This window comes from Danio rerio, chromosome 15 (assembly GCF_052040795.2).
Source record: "Danio rerio strain M-AB ecotype USA chromosome 15, GRCz13ab, whole genome shotgun sequence".
Lineage (NCBI taxonomy): Eukaryota > Metazoa > Chordata > Actinopteri > Cypriniformes > Danionidae > Danio > Danio rerio.
Window position 1 is genome coordinate 24,377,721 of NC_141035.1, and position 23,020 is coordinate 24,400,740.

The 23,020-nt window shown below is 32.7% G+C and overlaps 2 protein-coding genes across 8 annotated transcripts; one reads left to right on the top strand and one right to left on the bottom strand.

The window, feature by feature from the left end:
• Nucleotides 1–1,006: 1,006 nt before the first annotated feature.
• Nucleotides 1,007–10,045, bottom strand: il4i1 (interleukin 4 induced 1). Of its 4 annotated transcripts, none has more exons than XM_087284090.1 (9): nt 9,598–10,045; nt 8,857–8,929; nt 8,216–8,436; nt 7,552–7,664; nt 7,098–7,299; nt 5,334–5,402; nt 4,660–4,796; nt 1,581–2,365; nt 1,007–1,491 (listed from the first exon to the last, which is right to left on the bottom strand). In XM_087284090.1, the coding sequence occupies exons 2-8, from the start codon at nt 8,858–8,860 to the stop codon at nt 1,597–1,599; spliced, it is 1,515 nt and encodes a 504-aa protein (XP_087140216.1). In that variant the 5' UTR covers nt 8,861–8,929; nt 9,598–10,045; the 3' UTR covers nt 1,007–1,491; nt 1,581–1,596. The 4 variants fall into 4 exon arrangements, with proteins under 4 accessions (XP_087140216.1, XP_087140214.1, XP_087140217.1 ...); XM_087284088.1 differs by lacking the exon at nt 9,598–10,045 and adding an exon at nt 9,127–9,559; XM_087284091.1 differs by having other exon boundaries at nt 1,007–2,365; nt 9,598–9,955.
• nkapd1 (NKAP domain containing 1) lies at nt 8,212–22,761 on the top strand. 4 transcript variants are annotated; one of them, XM_087282989.1, is made up of 6 exons: nt 8,212–8,335; nt 19,053–19,129; nt 19,204–19,280; nt 19,366–19,521; nt 19,874–19,927; nt 21,925–22,761. In XM_087282989.1, the coding sequence occupies exons 2-6, from the start codon at nt 19,061–19,063 to the stop codon at nt 22,334–22,336; spliced, it is 768 nt and encodes a 255-aa protein (XP_087139115.1). In that variant the 5' UTR covers nt 8,212–8,335; nt 19,053–19,060; the 3' UTR covers nt 22,337–22,761. The 4 variants fall into 4 exon arrangements, with proteins under 4 accessions (XP_087139115.1, XP_087139116.1, XP_087139114.1 ...); XM_087282990.1 differs by lacking the exon at nt 8,212–8,335 and adding an exon at nt 18,297–18,779 and having other exon boundaries at nt 19,011–19,129; XM_087282988.1 differs by lacking the exon at nt 8,212–8,335 and adding an exon at nt 18,297–18,525.
• Nucleotides 22,762–23,020: the final 259 nt, after the last annotated feature.

A 23,020-nucleotide genomic window follows, 5' to 3' on the forward strand; every position in this document is an offset into this window, starting at 1 on the left:
TAAAACCACTTCATAAATGTAGAGACCCTGTGATTGTATTTGTTCTCAGCTTAATTGAACCAGCTTTAATAGCTTTGTTATGCTAAAAACAATTATTTAGAAATAAATACTTCAGAAATATCAAGTTTAAGTTGTTATCATTTACATCAACTGATTAAAAACATGAAATTATAAATAAATTCTATAAATATATAATACAAATAATTTTACAAGTGTCCCCATGTTGCTGTCAGTCCTGTCACATTTGCATTAAATTTAACATAAAATGTGTGCAGTACACCTTTAAGGTTATGACCATGGAGGAAAAGCTGACAGTGATCAAGGATGCATTCTAGCATTGAATTGTATAATTACATGCTTGTTTTTGTATGTTTTTTTTTTTTGAGGATGACAAGCTCCTCAAGTCAGGCCCTGTCTCATTTTTTATGAGTGAAAATGTACGATTCTGGCATGTCCAACAATTATTATTTGTATTGCAAACATTGAAAACAATTAAATTAATGAGAGCAAGATGGAATAGATTTAATGTGTGCGTAAATAGAATTACTTTTTTTTTAAAAAATCAAAATGTTCATCAGGCGAGGCAGTGGCGCAGTAGGTAGTGCTGTTGCCTCACAGCAAGAAGATCGCTGGTTCGAAGCTCGGCTCAGTTGGCGTTTCTGTGTGGAGTTTGCATGTTCTCCCTGCCTTCGCGTGGGTTTGCTCCGGGTGCTCCGGTTTCCCCAACAGTCCAAAGACATGCGGTACAGGTGAATTGGGTAGACTAAATTGTCCGTAGTGTATGAATGTGTGTGTGGATGTTTCCCAGAGATGGGTTGCGGCTGGAAGGGCATCCGCTGCGTAAAAACTTGCTGGATAAGTCGGCGGTTCATTCCGCTGTGGCGACCTCAAATTAATAAAGGGACTAAGCTGACAAAATTAATGAACGAATGAATGAAAATGCACATCATGATTGTGGCTGTGCAAATGAAGAGCAACTTTTATATTTAATAAACAGACAAAGTACTTGTTAACAAATACAGTATTTTATTTGTATAAAACATTTTTGAACATGAATATGCAATTGTTACATTGTTGAATAGATGTATAATATTAATACTGTTAATGATAAAAAGATATGTACAAATACAATACCAGAATATTCTAATATAAAATAAAAACAATCCGACTAAAATATTAAGTCTTAGTTTTGAATAGTTTAGCTGCGCTGTTACATGTTCTAGTTAGCAGGAGAATTCTAATCAGTGGTTAATGTTTAATTGTGTTTTGTCACGATTCTGATAAGTGCAAGCTTAAAAGATTGATACCATCTTGCATGTACAAACAAAATGTATAAATGTCAAATGCTAGCTACATCCTTTAATAAATCTCCACAAGAGGGTCATGAGGATGTTTTAAAATCCATTTTCACAAATGGATTCACAGCAGTGGAAGATGTGATTCACCATTTCAAGTCATACTTCCATATACTCTGGTGTAATTAGTCAAAACCTAATGAAGAAACAGAACGGGAGGGTTACATTACAAAATTAGACGACTAAACATTCATCAAAGCACCTTCCCTATATTATTAGACATACCATTATGCTTTGTTTCCTACTTTACATCATCGTTTATTTTATCTGCAGCTCTGAGTGCGGATTTCATGGCGGTCTCTATCCAGCCATGAGGTCTGGCCGTATGTTCTCCAGCAAAATAAATCCTCCCCTCATTCTGGACCAGAGACGCACTGTAGTCTCTCATCTGAAATGGAGTGAAGATAGCAAATGCACCGTGGCTGTACGGATCCATTCCCCACTTCTTCACAGCACCTCCAGTGCAGAGCTGGCGAATGTGTTCTCCGTGGATCTTCACTAGGTCATTCAGCACCACAGCCTTTAGCTCCTCTTCATCTAAAGTCTGTAGAAGTGTAGCATCATCAGAAGTGGTGTAAGAAGCCAAAATAGCACCTCCTGTTATCCCAGGGAACTCATGACTGGGGTAATAAATGAACCTGGATGGCAGATCTGTGATACTTTTCCCTCCTTTGATGCCATCGTTGTTCTTCCAGAACTTTTGGCTGAAGCTTAGCACGACTTTAGTGGAGCTGGAATAGTGAACGGACCTCAGAGCCTCCATTTTATCAGCTGACAGTGGAGGGTTAAAGTCGAAGAAGAGAGTGGCTTTGGCTGTAGACGTCACTAAGACGTAATCGCCTGTGATGTTAGTCATTTCACCAAGGTTGCGCCAGTCTTGATACGAAACCGTCACGCCGTCCTGCGTTTGGCTGATGGCCTGGACTTTGGAGTTCATCAGGATTGTGGCATTTAGAACACTGTAGAATGCATTCGGGAATGTTTCAAAGCCACCTAGAAATTCAAAATACCTGAAAAAGAGATTTGGTGTCAATCAGTTGAATATGTTTGTCATTCAATATTTTTAAAATATTTATTTTTTTATTAAAAGTTAGTAATGCTTTATATATCGTATTGGTTGATTAATGTTCATTTTTAATGTTATTGGTAACGGTCCAAAAACTTGATTCATTCATTCATTCATTTTCTTTTGGCTTAGTCCATTATTTATAAGGTGTCACTACCGTGGAATGAACCACTAACTTTCCCAGCATCTGTTTTACAAAATGAATTCCCTTTCAGCCGCAACCCAGTACTGGGAAACACCCATACACTCTCGCCTTCACACACACACACACACACACACACTCATACACTATACGCTTATTTCACATGGCCGAAAATATATAAAACAATTATTATTATTATTATTATTTAGCTATTTCTGCATAGAATTTTGTTAAAAATCTGCAGATTTATGCGGAATGATTTTGGCAGTTTTATAACTAAAACCTTAATATACGAAATAAAAAATTATATATTTTTAACTTTTAGATCCACTTTTTTTGGTAGACAAAGCAGGTCTCTCATATATTATATCTACTTAAAAACAGAAAATATTGGTTTACAAACTGTATTGTAAATAAATCATATGATTTTTTTCATATTAGTCAATAATATAACTGAAATTAATTTAAAACCTGAATAAATAAATTAAATAAATAGACTCAATGATGGGCTAAAAATCTTAGGAATTCTGCTCACGCAGATTCAGTGTAAAACAACGCAGTCCTCTGTAGCACATCCTCGTGTTGTCTGTAATAGTGTTGTCCAGTACTGAAATGTTAAAAATGTCCATTTCTCGCTAACATTTAAGCGTGTTATTAAACGGCTGATTTGCTATTGTATGCACCAGTACTCAACAGAAATGACTGGTTGGCTGTAAAGGTCATCAGTTCATCGCTCTTCACCAAGTGCAAACACAAATACCGTGACACTGCAGTGTTTTAAAGCCACAAAGATCAGTTGAATCATCAGCAGATCGCCAGACTGTGTTTGCACTTGGTAAACATCGGTGAAGTGCAGTGAACTGATGACCTTTACGGCTAATCACAGTCATTTCTGCTGAGCACTAGTGAACACAATGGCAAATCAAGTGTTTAAGAACGAGCTCAACAGCTCTTAAATGTTAGCAGGAAATTGACATTTTGTTTTTTTCATATCGATTGATGGCAAAATTTAGTATCGTGACAAGTCTAATATAGTGAAAGAATCAGTTCATTAACTTTATAAATGGCATCTAAAACGTGTGTTTGGGAAAGAGAATGTTAGTTATAGTGACATTTCCCATGATTTAGCTAAAAATGAGGTCGAATATCCCTTTTTATTTTTATTATCCATTCAGAACAGACCTTAAGGTCACTTGGAAGGTGGTGAAATGATAAATTTGTGTCACTTTCACTTCGCTGATAAGATATTCAGCCAGGTACATAACGTTCCGGTGTGACTCCAGGTGATACTTCCGGGTTTCTTCCCAACGCAGCCTCGATTTAGCTTTTAAAATGGCAGCCGTGTGAAATCAGTCTATGGCCAATTTAGTTTCTCAAATTCACTTATAGTGCATGTCTGGTCCAATTAAAAATATTTCAGTTTCATTAGCTGCCGATGTGTTAGTGATCATAAAAAAAGTATAAAAATAACAATATAATTTTTTTTCTATATATAAAAGTTTTTCTGCATATATATCGGTTATCAGCTTCCAAATATTTAAGTTATCGTTTTTTAATCAAAATTTCAATATCAGCCCCTAGATCATATACAGCTTGGGTACATTGAAAGTTAAAGTACCAAGAAAAAATCTTGAAAAAGATAGCACAGCTGGCGAAAAAAAATAATAATAATAATAAGGAAGCCGCATTATATTAAATGAACAGTTACCTCAAAATGGAGCATTCTGTCATCAATTAATCACAATTAAAGCTTTAATTAAAACCAACCTGTTTGAGCTTACTTGGAGCCACTTGAAGAAGAGTAAATATTGATTACATTTTCATTTTTGGGTAAACTATATCCCCTTAGAATGAAGTGTGTCTGAGCAGGAAGTCAGCATGAGTTTTGAAGCATCATGTTACATAAAAGACTGAAGCTTTGATTTTAAGATGTGTTTTTTAACACATTAAATTATAAAAGCTATTTTCATGAACACTATTACCATGTTTTTGATTATATAAAGGCTGCATATTCTTTAAAAAAAAAGTTTAAATCAAAGGTTTAAATGTTGTATTCAATCCATTAGTTGTCATTAGAGTCAGCGGTAATATCTTACTGTTGATCGTCGCTTATATCAGACTGAATGTAGAGCATCTCAGTGAGCGCCGTGTAGTAGAAACTGTTCTCATTCAGAACATCACCAATCATCCGCAAAGCTCCTCTGCTCAAATTTGCCACGTTCACTAAATACTCCTGTTGCAGATAAAGAGACATCCAGAGGTTAGTAATATTATTACTTTAAAATCTTTTTTGACAGCTAACTGATCATGGAATCTTCATAACGTTCCATCTGCAATACATTAAAACATTGATGATAATGTTTTTCACACTATTAAAAACGTTTAACTAAAAGGTCAACTATGTTACGTTAATATTACTTTGTAAACAGTTTTGGTTCTACCTGGCAACTTCATTTTGAAAACGGTAATAGACCGGCTGGAAAATGTTTGGATAAACATCACTTATTTTAAATAGTTAAACCTCGATTTAAGTCCAAATAATAAAAGATGATCAATTCTAAACTGTGGTGTCTTGCCTCATAATTACAAAGACACGACAAACAAAGTAACAAATTAATGTTCTCCTGAAGCAGATCTATGACGTCAGCAAACAGAGATTGACATCTTGGCAGTTGACAGATCACCAGAAATAAATCAGGTAATAACTATGCATTCTGCATGCATGCAAACCAGTGTAAATGCCAAACAAACTTGATTGCAGATATATTACCTTAACTGAGTATGAATCGTAGGTGTTCAACATTTTCTCGCAGCCCATTTTGTGCAAATCGTCTTGTAACTAAAAAGGAACAATAAGAAAAACAAACTCAATTTCTCAGATTCCATGTCTGTCACAATACAATAAAAGCTTTATTGTCATTCAACCACATGGACAACAGGACACAGAGAATTGAAATTGCATTACTCTCAGACCCTAGCTGCATAACAGATAATAGTATTAATACAAAAAAAATGTATAAAAACAATTACAATGAATACAATTACACATTTAAGGTAATCTTAAAATGTAAGACAAAAACAAAAATGTATACAATATTATAACAATTAAAGGCACAAGGCAAGGAGTGCAAACCAGAGGTGTGCAACTCTTTATTATTATAAATCAGTAATTTGGATTTTCCATAAAGTGGTGCATGATTAGAAAAAAAATTTTTAATTGTGTTTTTTTCAGCATTTAATATTTAATGTTATGTTTAATATTTAAAACATGAAGAATTATATATAGATGTATAACTGAAGTTTAGATTATTAGATGTTTAACAGAGCAAGGACATTTTCACTGTATTCTCTATAATATTTTTTCTTATTATTATTTGTTTCAATTCAGCTATGATAAAAGCAGTTTTCAAAATTTTTAAAAACATTTTAAGGTCAAAATTATTAGCCCCTAACTCAAAAAAATGTTTTTTTTTTTACTTGTTGAAAGTACTTATTTAAAATGGGCTGAAATAACACAATTCTTGAAATTTCATTGGGACAGCTTATATGTTTTATGTTCAATTCACATAAATTTGTTTAAAGTGTTAAGCTAACTCAATCAATTTGTGTTGGGAAAACATGAATGAATTGCTTTAAGCTACAGTATTTTTCGATAGTCTACAGAACAAACCATCGTAATACAATAACTTGCCGAACTAGTTAAGCCTTTAAAAGTCACTTTAAGCTGTATAGAAGTGTTTTGTCTAAAATATTATTCACTGTTATCATGGCAAAGATAATATAAATCAGTTATTAGAAATGAGTTATCAAAACTGTTATGTTTAGAGATGTGTTGAAAAAATCTCTCTGTTAAACAGAAATTGCGGAGAAAAAATAAACAGGAGGCTAATAACTCAGGGGGGCTAATAATTCTGGGGGGCTGTACTGTCAAATTCTGCATATAAATACTGTAATTTATCATTTGTATTTGAAACTGGGAACACAAATTATCAGAATTTTCTAAAATGAAAACAGCAATAAAATATTTCTCAAAGCATGCATTTAATGGAAATCCACAGAAATTATAATTATTCAGGAGCGGTCTTTTAAAGGGATAGTTTACGCAAAAAACTATTCTGTCATAATTTACTCATCCTTTTTCCAAACTAATTTATTTTTTCTTCTTCCTGTTAAACACAAAATATATATTAGATGATGTTGGTAACCAGTAACCACTGACTTCCACAGAAGTTTTTTTTCCTATGGCAAATTCCAACATTCTTCAAAATATCTTTTTTTTTGTGCTTAACAGAAACACACACACACACACACACACACACAAACACAAACACTCATACACACACACACACACACACACACACACACACACACACACAAACACACACACACACACACACAAAAACCCTCAAACAGATTAAAAGTTTAATTAAATTATGACTGAATTTACCGTTCCCTTTTCCCCCAGTGGTGTATATAACTAGATTCATAAATATTTCAATTTTTTTTTGTCAAAATCCCAAATCTTTTCACTCACCTTGCTAAGTGCTATGTTAAACAGCTCACTTGCATTTTTGCCCCTCTCCTGGTTGTACACCGGATAGTTCAGTACATCTGGGTTTTGCTTTACGGTGTAGGTTTTATGACGCTCTCCATTAATGTAATAGTACGTGTTTGGGTCATCCTGTACAAATTTCCCAAGCTTCAAGCTCAGCTTTTGTGCCACCGCCAAGAGAATCCTTAAAAGTGAAATAAATAATCCTTAAAACAGCTTGATTAAGTTGTGGACTATAGCTCCACCTTCTGACCAATAGCGTTCACTTTTTGAATAGCAGTTTGTCTCTTGATAGCCATTATGGACTAATCTATCAAAGAAATTTGGACCTTTTATCCTTACTCTAGTGATGTAGTTTTAGTTTAATTATTGCTCTATTATAAGATTCACGAGTTGAATGAGAAATATTATGATTTGACTGATAAAATCAACTTACCTGTGGAAGCTTGGGATCCTCATGGCACCGAGTTCTGCATACCAGCCTTCCCTTCCATTTCTGAACGTCTGAATTCTTCCTCCTATACGGTCACTCGCCTCAATAATTGTCACCTATTTAAGAATAAAAGAAAAAGTAATAGGCTTAATCAATAATCAAATTGAGAATACCTTACATAAAAGTCTATAACATTTTAATAATGTGGTTTTAATATAATAATGACAATATTTAAATTAAACATAATCGCAGGTGATTCTTCAATGGAAAATAGGTAGAGCGCCGGGGAAATCCTGTACATTCCAACAGTTCCACGTCACAACACTTGTAATCTTGATTGCTTGCCAGTTTCTCTTTTATTCAATTCAGAATATTTCCTGATGCTTTCTGAGTGTGGAAAGTCCAGATCATGAGATCTGAATCAGAATTTTTGAACTAGTTGCATCAACATATGAAATGAATCTCATGTGGAAGTGGTCAAATAATCAGACCATTCATACACTTTGCACGTACAAGTAGAGTTAAGCAATCAGTAAAGATTAGTGTTTTACCTCTAACATTATAGGACATGATCATCTTTAATATGTTTCTAATTACTTTGTGTCTGACATAGACAATATTTGCTGGGTGCTGATTGATTTTTATTAACTGTATATTTTTACAGTACCTTATGTCCTGCATCCTCCAGAAACTTGGCCGCAGTGAGTCCAGCAGCACCTGCTCCAACAATTAGCACATGTTTGGGAGTTTTCGTTGGAGGGAGACCTTGCTCTGTTATCTTCAGAAGGTAATCATAATCAGAGTCTTGTAAGCATTTGGAAAGAAGATCATTCCCAGTTCCTCCAGCATGGTAGATGGAAACCAAGACCAGTGCCAACACTGCAGATACTGACAAACCAACAGTGCAAAATCGATTAAACATATGATATATCGTGTCTGTCTGCACTGTAATTTGTCATCAAAACAAAATTAATTAAATTAACCAAGCATTTAAGCTTTTGTACAGTCATGTGTCAGAAAACTTGACAGAAGAAGATGCATTAAAATACTCTCTCGGCGAGTTCTAAGCTGGCATTATAAATATATCCTGTAGACTAGTTCTGTTTTCCAGAGAAACTATCCTATAATTTCCCATTTACTCAATACAGGAAGATTTCTCCACATGATGGTAGTTTCGGTTTAGTTTCTTTGACAACTCGTTTGCTTGAGTATTTATACCTCAGCAGTTGATTTAGGCAAATCATTTTAAGAAATCATAAGGCATATTCGTCTAATACTCAAGGTTTTTACACTGGGTAAAGTTCTTACACATTTTGAGGTGAGCACGCCTGAAGCCGGTGCGCCTCGCGTGCGTTCTCTTGCGTAAAGTGGAAAATGAAACCTATGGAAGAACAACAACATTAAGAAAAATCTCGGCAGGATAATAAATGCATTTGCTTAAAACTGAAAAATCACTTAAGCAGAATAAAATAATAATAATAATAATAATAATAATAATAATAATAATAATTTAAACCAACATATCAAATAGCTTTAACATACAACACATAGAGCGAAAATAGTCGACTTAAAACTTACTTTCATAATGAAAAATAAAAGTTCAAAGTAGTCCAATGTTTTAATAAATCGCTATATGGCTATTATGGATTCGATATAAGAGTGTAATAAAGTTTAAATGATTGAAGAGGCAGAGAAGACGCATAAGGTGTCTGGCAAGGATATATTCTCTCCTATAAATGTGTCTAAAGTCTCTCTCAGGATAATGAATCATGTGTGGGCTCCTTTAATTCTGCAAGAAATATTTTCCCACACAGACTCAAGATTCAACCATACTGAACAAATTAGATTAGTGAGCTTTAGTATTCATTAACATACCTAATTTTCGCCAGAATCAATCATTTCTCTAACCATATGAGTCTATCCGTTTGGCAGTGGGCAAGCCACTCAATTTTGTTGAATAACATTGGCATTTTCTTGTTCCTACCTCTTTAAATTTTTTAAACTCGTATATGTATCTGGATAGGCGAGTAAAATGACTTCATCACTTACCGGAGGATCCCGTCGCTCAATCTGATCGCTCTGCCCATCCTAGGCTGGTTTTATATAGGCAAAGAGACGGAAATCGAAAGAAAACGCAGCGAAACTTTCCGTAGTTAAAAAAAAAACACGTCTTTTTTTTACACCGCAGACCAACGGAATGTAAATATGTTAGGGTATACATTCTTATTCACGGTCACGGAACATTTAGTACTTTAAGACTCATTCCTTGAATAAGATCAAAAGGATATTCATGGTCTAGGATGGTGATCTTGCTTATCACGAGACTAAAAGCAAGGTATAGCAGCCTATGTGAACATGTCACAACCAGTCATCCAGTATTCATGAATACTAAGCTAATTACTTATGTACTGAAATGTGTGTAGCCTAGGTAGTGTAGGAAAATTTATTTTCTTTCTTTTTTTTTTACTTAGAAGTATATAGTTCCAGGGTTAACTGCTAATTATTATTTTTTCATTATTGAGTAGCTACTCTACAAATGTAGGCTACCTATCTATTTTCTTCTAAGGGGGTAGCTATATTTTCTTGTTGAAATCCCACAACCAGCTTACAGTGCACAGAGAAATGATATATTAGTTATTTCATTCATTCACTTTCTTTTCAGCTTAGTGCCCTTATTAATCAGGGGTCGCCACAGTTGAATGAACCGCCAACTTATTCAGCACATGTTTTATGCAGCGGATGCCTTTCCAGCTGCAGCCCATCACAGGAAACACCCATACACTCTCATTCACACATACACTACGGACAATTTAGCTTACCCAATTTATCTGAACCACATGTCTTTGGAATGTGGGGGAAACCGGAGCACCTGGAGGAAACCCACACCAACATGAAGAGAACATGCAAACTCCACACAGAAATGTGAATTGACCCAGCCTGTACCACTGCACCACCAGAAATGATACACTATATGTGTTTTCCCTACCTGATTGATACTGATGAAAACAATTGACATCCAATTAGACTCAATTCGATTTTAATGAGCCTATATGAGCATTTAAAGTTCCAAATTACATCGTTTTGAAAATGCTGCTGCACTAAAATGTTACTGTGTGTTTGGTGCGGATGGTACATTTCCGTTACCCTGCAAACAGCATGCTTCTGCAGCAGTGGCCTGTGGTGGCGTTTGTGGCTGGTGAGGTGTTCATGTGTGATGTTTTAAATGTACTAGCCATGAGAAATCTAGCTGTGAAACTTTGCCATAACCAAGACTGACCTACACATAATAAAACTCATCATCACATGCTTATAAAAAGGTGTAAATCATCAGATGTATACACCATTTCAGAAGTTTTAGATAACTGCATCTAATCATAAAATATTTTATAACACAAGCAAGAACTTTAACTTTAACCTAAGTGGCTTTTCAATGAGTGAATCCAATCCTCCTTTTATTGGGAGAGGGAGCCTGCTTAATCAACCTCAATTCAACTGCCAACCTTTTAAATGTAATCCAAGGCTCCTTCATTTTGACAATGGCCCTTCTGTGACAGTACAAACTCGGGCTATGATCAGATACACACAACTAATCTACCATGTGTACAGCAGCTTTGAGCCGAGACTGGACCATTGTGGCCCATTATCTTTTTACTGATGCCTTTGTATACTCACTCGATCCCAAAAGTGCTTGCTATCTCGGTCCACACTAATCCAATGAAGGCAGTGGGCTAGATCATTTGGACCTAAAGCAGACTGGGAGCACATGGCCATTGAGAGTTTAAAGGAAAAATAACATGAAGAAACAACAACCAAAAAAAATTTAACTTCTTGATAATGATTTAATGTAATGCAGTTATTTAACTTCATTCTTAATAGCAATAGGGCTATTTGAACATTCATCTAATTGGGTGTAGCTAATGTTAAGAGGCTTGGAATTTAGTTTTGTAATCTTAATATTTACAATAAACTATTTAATGCATGGGGTGTCAAACACCCTGGACCCAGTCAAAAACCCTATTTTTAACCCAGTTTCAATATACTTACCTGCAGGTTTCAAACGAGCCTGAAGGACTCAAATAGTGTGATCAGGTGTGTATAATTCAGGTTAAAGCTAAACTGTGCAGAACCAAGTTCAACACCAGTGATTTAATGGAAGAACACGGTGATGTATTGGGAGAAATTGTTAGTTATTTTTGCATTGTGTTCCAGGATCTGCTAGCCTGCATGCGGAAAAAAAATATTTTTACAAACTCTATAATGAATCGTACATTTATATTATTGACAGAAGTTTAAATCACATATGCAAGTTCATACTTTTTATGGCTGGTCAGTGATGCCCAAATAAGACCTAAAACTCATCACTGTGGCAGTTCATTCTTTATTGGTCTTTTGAAAGTTCTTCATTTATTTTTACAAACTGGTAACGATCAGTTGGGTATGACTTAAACCATTCAGGGTTCATACATGGAATTTGGACATGGCCTTTTCCAGGCCTGGAAAAGTTTTGGAAAAACAGAAAAACCCTCAAAAGTTTTGTAAAAGTCATGAAAATTAGTTTAACAAATATCTGTATAGTTGAATTAGGGCTGCGCTATATTATTTTGTATTTCTGTGATGTATATTGCGATGTGAATACTATTTCTCCAGATAATTTAACAGGTTTATTTGGATTGATTGGGAGGATTTTGTAGAGGAGTGAATCTTGAACAATATATAACAAATAAATTACAAGCATAGATAAATAAAATATAGTAAAGATAAAAGAGAATTTTAGTTTTCAGATATTCACTATTCAGGTACAGATATTTATTAATCAACACTGCATAGTCTTCATTGTATATTATTTAATCTTTATTAAAGTTACAAAAGATTTCTGTGGCCGGATGTTTTAAAATTTGAAATATTGAAATTTTTACACAGTCACAGGCCTTAAAGGGACAGTTTACTCAAAGACTAAAATGTACTCACTATTTACTTACACTTCCCTTGTTTCAATACTAAAGGAGTAATTAAATTATATTCTTTTTCTGTTTATTAAAAAAAAGGAAAAGAAAACTCATAAATGTGTGAAACAAGTGAAGGGTGTAATGACAATGATACGTGATTTTTTGGGTGAACTATCTGTTTAAAAATGCATGCAGATGATAAACTTTTAATCTATTATGATTAAACTCTATATTAAACTATAATCCCAACATTGCATGTCCTGCGATCCGACTATTGCGGATGCACACATTGCGATATCGATGCTCAAACAATATATTGTGCAGCCTAACTTCTTTTCTGTCCTTGGCCAAAAACATGCTCTCACATAGTTAGTGCTGTGTAAGCATTATCAACATCTATTTTACATAGATATAAAAACAAATGTAAACAAAATAGATTGTTGCGTATTCTATAATATGCTGTAATAAATTTAAACGTCATTGTTTTTCTTATTATTTATCATGTGTAGACATTACAAGGAACATTACATTATGAAAATGAACTTGAAAGTTCTGGAAAAGTCTTGGAAAAGTAATGGCATTTTAGTAGTAAAAATGTGTATAAACCCTGACCATTGTAAATTCTGTCCCTGGACACATGAATAGCTTACACTAACTAAGGATGTCCCTTACCCAACAAAATGCATAAGTATGACAACCACATATCCCAAGGTTGCTATATATCCTCATTCTGTTTACATCAGTCTAGTATTAAAGAAATGCAGCATAAGTTACAGCATGACATCATAATGTCTTCTGATAAAACTAAACAATTTTTTCAAAGTTTTAAAAGACATTTAAAGATTACTTATTTTACTTATTACTAATTTTTTTATTTGTATTTTAACATACTTTAAAACATTAACATGTTTTTTTTTATTCCAATATTAAAATAAGTTAATTTAAATAATAGAAGCTTTTTGTTGATGAACTTGTCATCTGACATAACCTGGTGGTCATTAAATAAAAAAACCCAACAACAACAAAATCCCCTGTCGTATTAAATGGCAAGTTAGTCAGTGTGTTAGCATATCTTGCAGACATGCTAATAAGCTGTTTTACTTCCTTGTTTAGTCTGTCAAAATACCAGTAGTTTCATTATTTTTGTTTCCTTATTTAGCTTTTTTCCCTATGTTTGTAGTCTGCTTCATGTCAAACTTGGTTTATAGTATTTTTGTTCTAAATATAGTTCTTTATTTAAATCATATCTGCGACACTGATTTATCTGTCTTTCGTTCATCTGTTTACTAAGATTAATTTGATTTGTGAAAATACAATCCTCAACATATTTAAGTATATCCCACACAAATCTATCTTTAAAGTTCTTATTTTTTATAGGAAGCTGTACAATATTATATTTGTTCATATACATTACATTAGTCAGGACTGAAGCCAAATCCGGAGCTTATCTAACAAAATAGCTTAAGATAACAGTTCAAAATCTAGTACAGCTAAATACATAAGTTATGAAAAAAATAATAAACACAAATTTAAAACGGGAAAAGATTAAGAAAAGCAAAAAACAGGAAAATTTAGTTGAAATATTGTAGTTTGTCTTCTTTTTTTTTTTTGCAATGTTTTGCTTGAATTTAATTGCATTATCTTTCAATTTCTAAATAAGTTTGGTGACTAAAATATTCTTTTTATAAATATATCTGTTTAAGAAATCTGTTTTGTTTAAATGCACCAAAATACATTGCCTGCATTCCCTGAGTAATGGATATAATTATTCATTTTCAAAATGGGATGTACTCAGTTATGCTGAGCACTGTATGTCATTATGGTAATACAAAATATTTGAAAAAGGAGGAGCTGTATTGTTTATCCGCATCTTCGCTGTCAAGGAAGTAGCTTAAGGAAACATTACAAATAAAAAAGCAGCTTTCTAACAGGTAAATTTCATGGGGAATACCAATGGAAATCTTTAAACTTTTCACCCTGAAATTAAATTTTACTCATCATTTACTCACACTTAAGTGTTTTTAAACCTTGATGATTTTCTTTCTTCCGTTGACTATAAAACAAGAAATTCTACAGAATGTTGGAAATCAACATCCTTTGACATCTAATGTAGGAACAAAACTATGGATGTCAATGGCTGCTGTCATTCTTCAGCATATCTTCCTTTGTGTTTAAGAGAAGAAAGAAACTCAAACAGGTTTGCAACATGTGGAGAAGGGCAAGTAAATAAGTGAGTAAGCTTTCCCTTTAATTTCTTTCTCTCACTCATTATCTCTCTCTTCAGTTAAAGTCAGAATTATTAGCCCCCCTGAATTGTTATCTTCCCTGTTTTTTTTTTTTATCCCCATTTTCTGTTTAATGGAAAAATACATTTTCCAACACATTTCTAAACATAATAGTTTTAATAACTCATTTCGAATAACTGATTTATTTTGTCTTTGCCATGATGACAGTAAATTTTATTTTACTAGATATTTTTCAAGACACTTCTATACAGCTTAAAGTGACATTTGAAGGCTTAACTAGGTAAATTAGGTTAGCTAGGCAGGTTAGAGTAATTAGGCAAGTTATTGTATAATGATGATTTGTTCTAGACTATCGAAAAATATACAGCTTAAAGAGGATAATAATTTTTTCCTTTAAATTTTTTTTATTTATTTTATTTTAATTACAAACATTTATTATAGCCAAAATAGAACAAATAAGACTTTCTTCAGAAGAAAAATATTATCAGACATATACTGTGATACGTCTTTCTCTGTTAAACATCATTTGGGAAATATTTAAGTAAAAAATTAATAATAATTCTGACTTCAACTGTCTATGTGTTTATTATGTATAAAAAATGCATATAATTTTGGTAAAATTCCTAGTTCTTCTTCAAACTTGTAATAAAAGCACCTTAAACATTTTTAGTATCTTTCTATTATGAGTTTTTCATACTTGTTAACCTTCTTTTATACTGTATGTCAAAATCACTTACTCCTAGTCACATAAACAGACCTTTAAACTTTGACTGTGAAAATTAAGTTTAAACTTGTCTTATCTGGTAACTGACAATGTACACAAATTAAACTCTAGTAAAATGATTAAAACACATTAAAATTATTAATTTCAGATCCCTATAACTATTAATTTTTATATAAAATAGAGCTGTAGCACACAGTATTTGTGTCATTTCCACCACAACACAGTAATGTCCCTTTAAAAAGTTTGTGTGAAAGATTGTTTAGTTGGCTTCTATCAAAATGACATCTGAACACATGTTGAACATTGATCAATTTTACATTTTTATCAATAACTAATGAAGATAAGTTAAAGATAAATATTGCTTGATCAGATAGTTATGCTACGTCATTTCCAATCAAGCTGCACATTCAAGTAGGGCTGGGCCAATAAACAATATTATATCAAATCGCAATAAAAATTATGTCAATAGCAATGATAAGCTCTTGACTTTTTTACTTTACATTGATCTAAGAGCCAATCAGACAGCAGAAATGTGCAACAATGGGAATCTAAAGGTGTCTTAATATTAGAGATGCACCAAATTTTCAGCCACCAATTATTAAAACTTAGAGGGTCTATTAAATAACATAACCTGTTTTCTGTGGGCGACACTGAAAAACTTTTATGTTATTTAATGAATCCTCTAAGTTTTGTGGCTTCAGTTATTATTGGCATACCCTTTTAAATCTGGTAGCATTAACAACTGACGTTGAAATATACAGTTGAAGTCAGAATTATTAGCCCCCTTTGAATTTATTAATTTTTTTATATTTCCCAAATTATGTTTAACAGAGCAAGGACATTCTCACAGTATGTCTGATAATAATTTCTGGCGAAAGTCTTATTTGTTTTTTTTAGTTTGGCTAGAATAAAAGCAGCTTTTAATATTTTATGAACCATTTTAAGGTCAATATTATTAGCCCCTTTGAGCTAATTTAAAAAAAATAAAATAACTTGCCTAATTACCATAACCTGCCTTGTTAACCTAATTAAGCCTTTAAATGTCACTTTAATTTGCATGAAGTATCTTGAAAAATATCTAGTAAAATATTATTTACTGTCATCATGGCAAAGATAAAATAAATCAGTTATTAGAAATGAGTTATTAAAACAATTATGTTTAGAAATGTGTTGAAAAATATATTCTCTCCCTTAAACAGAAATAGGGGGAACAAACAGGGGGCCTAATAATTCTGACTTCAACTGTATATCATTATCGTTCAATTTGGAAAATAGTTAATTTTGATTGCATTTTTGCCACATCCCCCAGCCCTATACCTTCATGTATGTTTTATTAAAAAGCTACAAATTTTAAGTTAGAGTATTTTCCATACATTAAATGCTGATTAACAATTTAAAGCTTATTGGTATAAGCAATCTTTCATTTTGACAACCATTTTGACAAATGCAAATTACATTTACGGTTACAAAGTACAAATTATATGGATTGCAAGAGTAGATTTGTGTAATATTGGAATTGGGGTTGAAAATTATTTTTATAAAAACTGATGGTCTGTTTTAAGATGCAACCCAAGGCAATAAAAGAAAAAAATAATCAAAGAGTATAATGGTAATATGGTATAATATATAGGGACAGTAGAAGGGTTGTGAAGGGTTGACTTTTCTGGCCCTAAAATAATCATAAGCCTTATCCCTGAGCCCCAGTGACCAAATGTTGCAAGATATTATTGTGTCTCCTGTCATTGTCATTTCCACAACACCCTATTATTTCTATTACCATTTTTTAAATATATTTTATTATTTCTCATCACATATTAAAAAATATCCACAATTGATATTATTACACAATTCTATTTAATATAAAAAATTTATTTATTTATTTATTTATTTATTTATTTATTTTCTAATGAGTTTTTACCTAAACTAATATTACATTTCAGAATGTGACAATAATTCAGCATTTGGTCACTGGGGAAGTAAATTTAATTTATTGACAAAATGTATGTTGAGGGCAGTGCGGTGGGGCAGTGGGTAGCGCTGTTGACAGTAAAAAGGTCTCTGGTTCAAGCCTCGGCTGGGTCAGTTTCTGTTTGGAGATTGTTCTCCCCGTGTTTGCGTGAGTTTCCTCCAAGTCCTCCGGCTTCCTCCACAGTCGCTATAGGTGAATTAGGTGAGCCAAAAGTGTCCATGTGTGTGAATAGGTGTGTATGGGTGTCTTCCAGTGAAGGGTTGCAGCTGGAAGAGCATCCTTTGCGTAAAAACATATGCTGGATAAGTTGGTGGTTCATTCTGCTGTGGCGACCCCAGATTAATAAATGGACTAAGCTGAAAAGAAAATGAATAAATGAATGAATGAATAAATATTGTACACTGACTGTAAAAATACTGTAAAATTAGTTATAAAATTGATCAGTTCTTGAGTGGTATTGACTGAGTTATTCAATTGTTAAATAACCGCTGTGTTTTGAGATGTGATGGAAATGACATATGTTCAAATAGTTGGAATTAATGTGAAATATTAACAATTTCTCTTGTAATCTAAGTTTTTCCTCTTACAGATCTTAAGCCTAGACATATTAACTAAACTTATGAGACTGTAGGTGACTTTTGAACAAGTTTTTTTTAATAAACGTCAGTGGCCCTAGTTGAAGAAAAGCCTGTGTTTGAGTGCGCTAGTGTGTAAAATTATGGGCCTATTCTGAATTTTATACAAAATGTTTGTTTTCAGACAAGTTTTCTTAAAAACATTCCTTGATTAATCTGATAAATAGTCCTTTTATTGTGAAATACGTTTTGAGACTTTTATTTTAAAGTAACCTGCGGATGTAGTGCAGGAAGTTGATACGTTCTGTTTGTTGTTTTGGTGCCACGTTCACGTCTCTCACTACATTTAAAAATATATTGAATAAGCGAAAGGTCAGTTCTCACGTTACTCCTTTTAAAAAACACCATTTTGCTTGGTCGTTACAATTTTAGGGCTAACTTAAACGTTTAACGAAATGAATCTTTCGAGCTAAGGGTTCTTGGCCAGCAGGAAAACGTTAGAGGAAGTGATGCTAATGTCAGTAAAGCTCCTAACAGTTATATTTATTGGACAAAGCATGCAAAGACTAATGTTTATTTTAGTACACTATCTTTGGGTTTTGTATTGGTAAATTAACCAATAAGATCAGCCTGTGTTTGTTTGGATTCACAGGCACTGCTGCTTATTGAAATGCTTGAACAGAATACACACACACACAGACACACACACACAGATATATATATATATATATATATATATATATATATATATATATATATATATATATATTTGTACTATATATAGAAAAAAGGAAGTGTGTTTGTGTGTGTGTGTGTGTGTGTGTATACATATATATATATATATATATATATATATATATATATATATATATATATATATGTATATATATATGTATATATATATATATATATATATATATATATATATATATATATATGTATATATATATATATATATATATATATGTATGTATGTATATTCTGTACAAGTATTTCAATAAGCTGTGCCTTACATACACTTCGTGTTTAAACCCTTTTTCCTAGGTGTATCCATGTCAAAGGTGTCTTTAGGTAAACTTCTACTCCGAAATGTCATCAGACACACAGATGCACATAACAAGGTATGTGACAATTTAAACACAATATTTCATAATTATGTAATCTGAAAGTCATCTGATTCAACTTAAAACTGCAGATTCAAGAGGAGTCTGAGATGTGGAAGTTGAGGGATCTTGAACGACATACCTCGTCCACTCATTTCCCAAAGCACAGGTGGATCACATGCGGCTCAACATTTCTTTTATTTGTGCTCACGGTGTGTGTTTCTCAGTAGTTGTAATGTGTAATGGTCATTTAGGGGCAGCATGCATTGTGACCGCTATTTGGACGACTCAGAAGGGTCAACGAGAGACCGGCTGGGTGAGCGGAGAGACGATGTATCTGAGAGAGATGAGAGGGAGGCACGATACTGGACACGCAAACTGTATGAGTTTGAAGCCAATGATCCTGACAGGTAGTGCTGGTTGGTGTTGTGCTCGTCATGTTTGAACTGTTTTGTACACTGTAAAACCCAATAAGTTAAGGTAACTCAAACCATTTGAGAAATCCGATTGCAACAATCCATTTAAGTACAAAAACTAATCCTAATGAGTACTGTGAACTTAATCCACTTGAGTAAACGCCGCAATTTCAGCGCAGTAAAACCCAATAAATTAAGTGAACTCAAACCGACTGAGTACTGTAAAAGCCAATAGATTAAGGCAGCTCAAACTGCTTGAGGAAACTACAAACCATTCGAGTTAAACTAATCTATTTGAGTACTGTGAACATTGTAACAAAAGGCATAACATGTTGTGTTCTCTCAGGTGGGGCCACAGTGGCTTTAAGGAGCTTTATCCAGAAGAATTTCATACAGACAGGTAAGAAGAAGCTCTTCTTCCACCCTTGAGTGAATGTTTAGCATATTGTTGTAGGTTTTGAGCAAGGTTGGAGAAAGTATGTGGTATTTAACAGCGAAATTGAACATTTATAGATTGAGGGAAAGTTGCCTTTTTATTTGCACATTTTTCAGTGATAGCTAGACATGGGATGATAACCGTTTTCAAGGTATACCATGGTTTGGAAAAGTCAATGTTTTAAACCTGCCAACATTTTCTGCTACAATTTTAAGAATTAAAAAAAAAATATATATATTTATTTATTTTATTTTTTTATGTTTTGTTGTAATTTTTAGGACAAAAGTTTCCAGCAGAAAAGATCTCCAAAATCTCCTAACCCTTTTCAAGTTGTAAAGAAATCTGTGTTTTCGAAACTATGAATGAACAATGAACAAATGAAGGCATCAGAAGTCAATGATTCGTTTGAATTGTTTAACCTGACATGTTTATTGCTCAAAAATATTGTAAATCACAGTAATCACAATACAGAGAAACCGTGATATTTTTATCCAAGTTTATCACACCATTAGAATCTTATACCAGCCCATACCTAGAGACAGCTTGTGACAAGCTATCTATATTATTAAAAAAACTTTTTTCTGTTGGATATCACATGCAAATGTGACTTCAAAACAACATTAGTATTGTTTATTTGACTGTAAACAATGTTGTACTTTGATAGTCATTGGCTGCTAATATGATTTCACTGTTTAGAATTTGTAAAGAATACTTGTTTGAAATTATATTATTAAGGAGAAAGTCAGAATGTGCGAATATAAAACCAACTGTACTTCAACCATTTATAGATGTTTGCATTAACAATTCCTAACTATAACAAAGTTTCACCCCATCAGATGATTCTTCAGCTTCACTTGAAGTTTAAAATGTATTGTTTCCTTGTACCAATATCTATGTACATTTTAACTGCTATACAGTGTAACCATCATTACCAATCTTGTTAATAGACAGGTTCCTGTTATAAAATCACATTTTATTCTTAAAATAAACTATTAAAGAGAATATATTTTATTTATACATTGTGTAATTTTAATTCATTTATTTATAAAGTTTAATCCAGAGAAAAAAAACATTGCCACCATCAAATGAAAATGTTTTTAAAAAGTTATAAAACCGTTACTCTAAAGTTGTTACAGAATTTTTATTATTCACCAAATATATATATATATATATATATATATATATATATATATATATATATATATATATATTAAAATTTAAAAAAGCAGTCATGTTTTAATCATTACTCAGTACATATATACAATGCTGTACAACTATAATGATTTTTGTAATGGCTCTTAAAAGTTACCATAATAGCAAAACATGTAAATACAAAGGTTAAAGGTCCCTGTTTTCATTTTTAGTAAATTAAATAAATAATTTTAAATAGATTACATAGAATACAGTGTGCAGCATGATTGAGTACACCCCTTTTTGAATATTAATATTTTTTTCCATTTCTCAGTGAATATAGGCAATGTATTTTGGTGCATTTAAACAAAACAGATTTATTGAACAGATATATTTATTAAAATAATATTTTAGTCACCACACATATTTAGAAATTAAAAGATAATGCAATTAAATTCATGCAAAATATTGAAAAAAATCTTTATACATTTTACAATTTTATACTAAATTTTATACATTTTTTGTTTCTCTTGATTTTTGCTATTTTTAAAAGTGTTTTTAAATGTTTTTCCCTGACATAAATTTGGGCTACAAATTTTTAAACTATTATAGTGAGTAATTTTGTTAGATAAGCTCCAAATTTGGCTTCAGTACTGACTAAACTAATGTATATGCACAAATATAATATTAGATAGATAGATAGATAGATAGATAGATAGATAGATAGATAGATAGATAGATAGATAGATAGATAGATAGATAGATAGATAGATAGAACTAAAATATTTTAATTTGGTTTGTTTAACTCTATATTATTCATTTTTTTCCAGAGAGAAAGCTTGCAGTGATAGTAAACATAGAAAGAAAAAACACAAGAACAAACTGAACGCTGACTTGGAGAAATCTTCCAAGAAGTCATCTAAGAAGAAGAAAAGGAAGAAAGAGAAGAAGAAAAGGAAGACGGCGGCGCCTGGCTCAGAGACCTGCAGTGATGCAGAGGAGACCGTGAGGAGGAAACAGAGGAGAAAGGGGAGTAAAAGCAAACATAAGAAAAAAGAGCACAAAAACAAAGACAGAACTGAGGACAGCAGCACAGAGGACAGCCGTTCAGACACAAAGCCAAAAACCCACAGGAAAAGAGAGTGTCCTGAAACAGACACACTGACTGAGCCTCAAAGGAAAAAGAGGAAAAACTGGAAAGTAGCGAACGAGGAGAGATCAGAGGAGAGCTCTGATGCTTGACCTTTCAGCTCAACTACACTCTGCTTTTAAAAATGTGCATCATGTTCATTTTGCGGAGACTCTTGCTCATTCATCTGGAGTCAGTAGATCAGTGTTTATCCCTCATTGATGGCTTTTTTCCACCATGTTGGCATCCAGGAGAACTTGTCTGATTTTATGAGGTTATTTTCAATTTTTTTAACCATTTTCTTATTATGCTTGTTGTCAGACTGAAACATTTTAAATATAATAGAAAACTCAGGGAATTCTGTAACGTGTCTGATTTTTATAAATATTCTTGTATTCATGTCATACTTTCATACTCAAACCTGCCAGTCACAATAATACAGTGTAGTTTTGTTTTCCAAACAGCATTAGTGTTTGTTAAAGGGACAGTTCACAGAGAAACTTAAATTTGCTCTTAATTAAAAAAACGTTATGGAAAAGTTTTTGGTGATTCTGAAAATGCAAGTCTGCAGCTAGTAGCACTTTGAGAGTCATAAAAACATCCAAGCAAATTTATATTAATTCCCTTGGGTCCTGGTGATACATTGAGGTCTTAAGAAGCATAACACAACACTTACATTATTAAATTAAATTACTTTGCTTTCTATATGCTTGGTTTAATTTCAAATGAATCACTAAGGACAACGGTTTCAGCTAAACATTTTTTATTGTTATACTAAGGTAAATTAACAGCATATT

Excerpts from the sequence above, each read along its gene's own strand:
- il4i1 (XM_087284088.1), bottom strand. Across the intron at positions 8,437-8,856 it reads GCGTGCTCACCTCAAAATGT|TATCTGCAGTGTTGGCACTG; the intron begins GTAAGAACTTTA and ends TTGGTTTGTCAG. Across the intron at positions 7,300-7,551 it reads AGGATCCCAAGCTTCCACAG|GATTCTCTTGGCGGTGGCAC; the intron begins GTAAGTTGATTT and ends TTCACTTTTAAG.
- nkapd1 (XM_087282989.1), top strand. The coding sequence starts at position 19,061 with ATGTCAAAGGTGTCTTTAGGTAAACTTCTACTCCGAAATGTCATCAGA. Across the intron at positions 19,130-19,203 it reads ACACAGATGCACATAACAAG|ATTCAAGAGGAGTCTGAGAT; the intron begins GTATGTGACAAT and ends TTAAAACTGCAG. Across the intron at positions 19,522-19,873 it reads GAAGCCAATGATCCTGACAG|GTGGGGCCACAGTGGCTTTA; the intron begins GTAGTGCTGGTT and ends GTGTTCTCTCAG.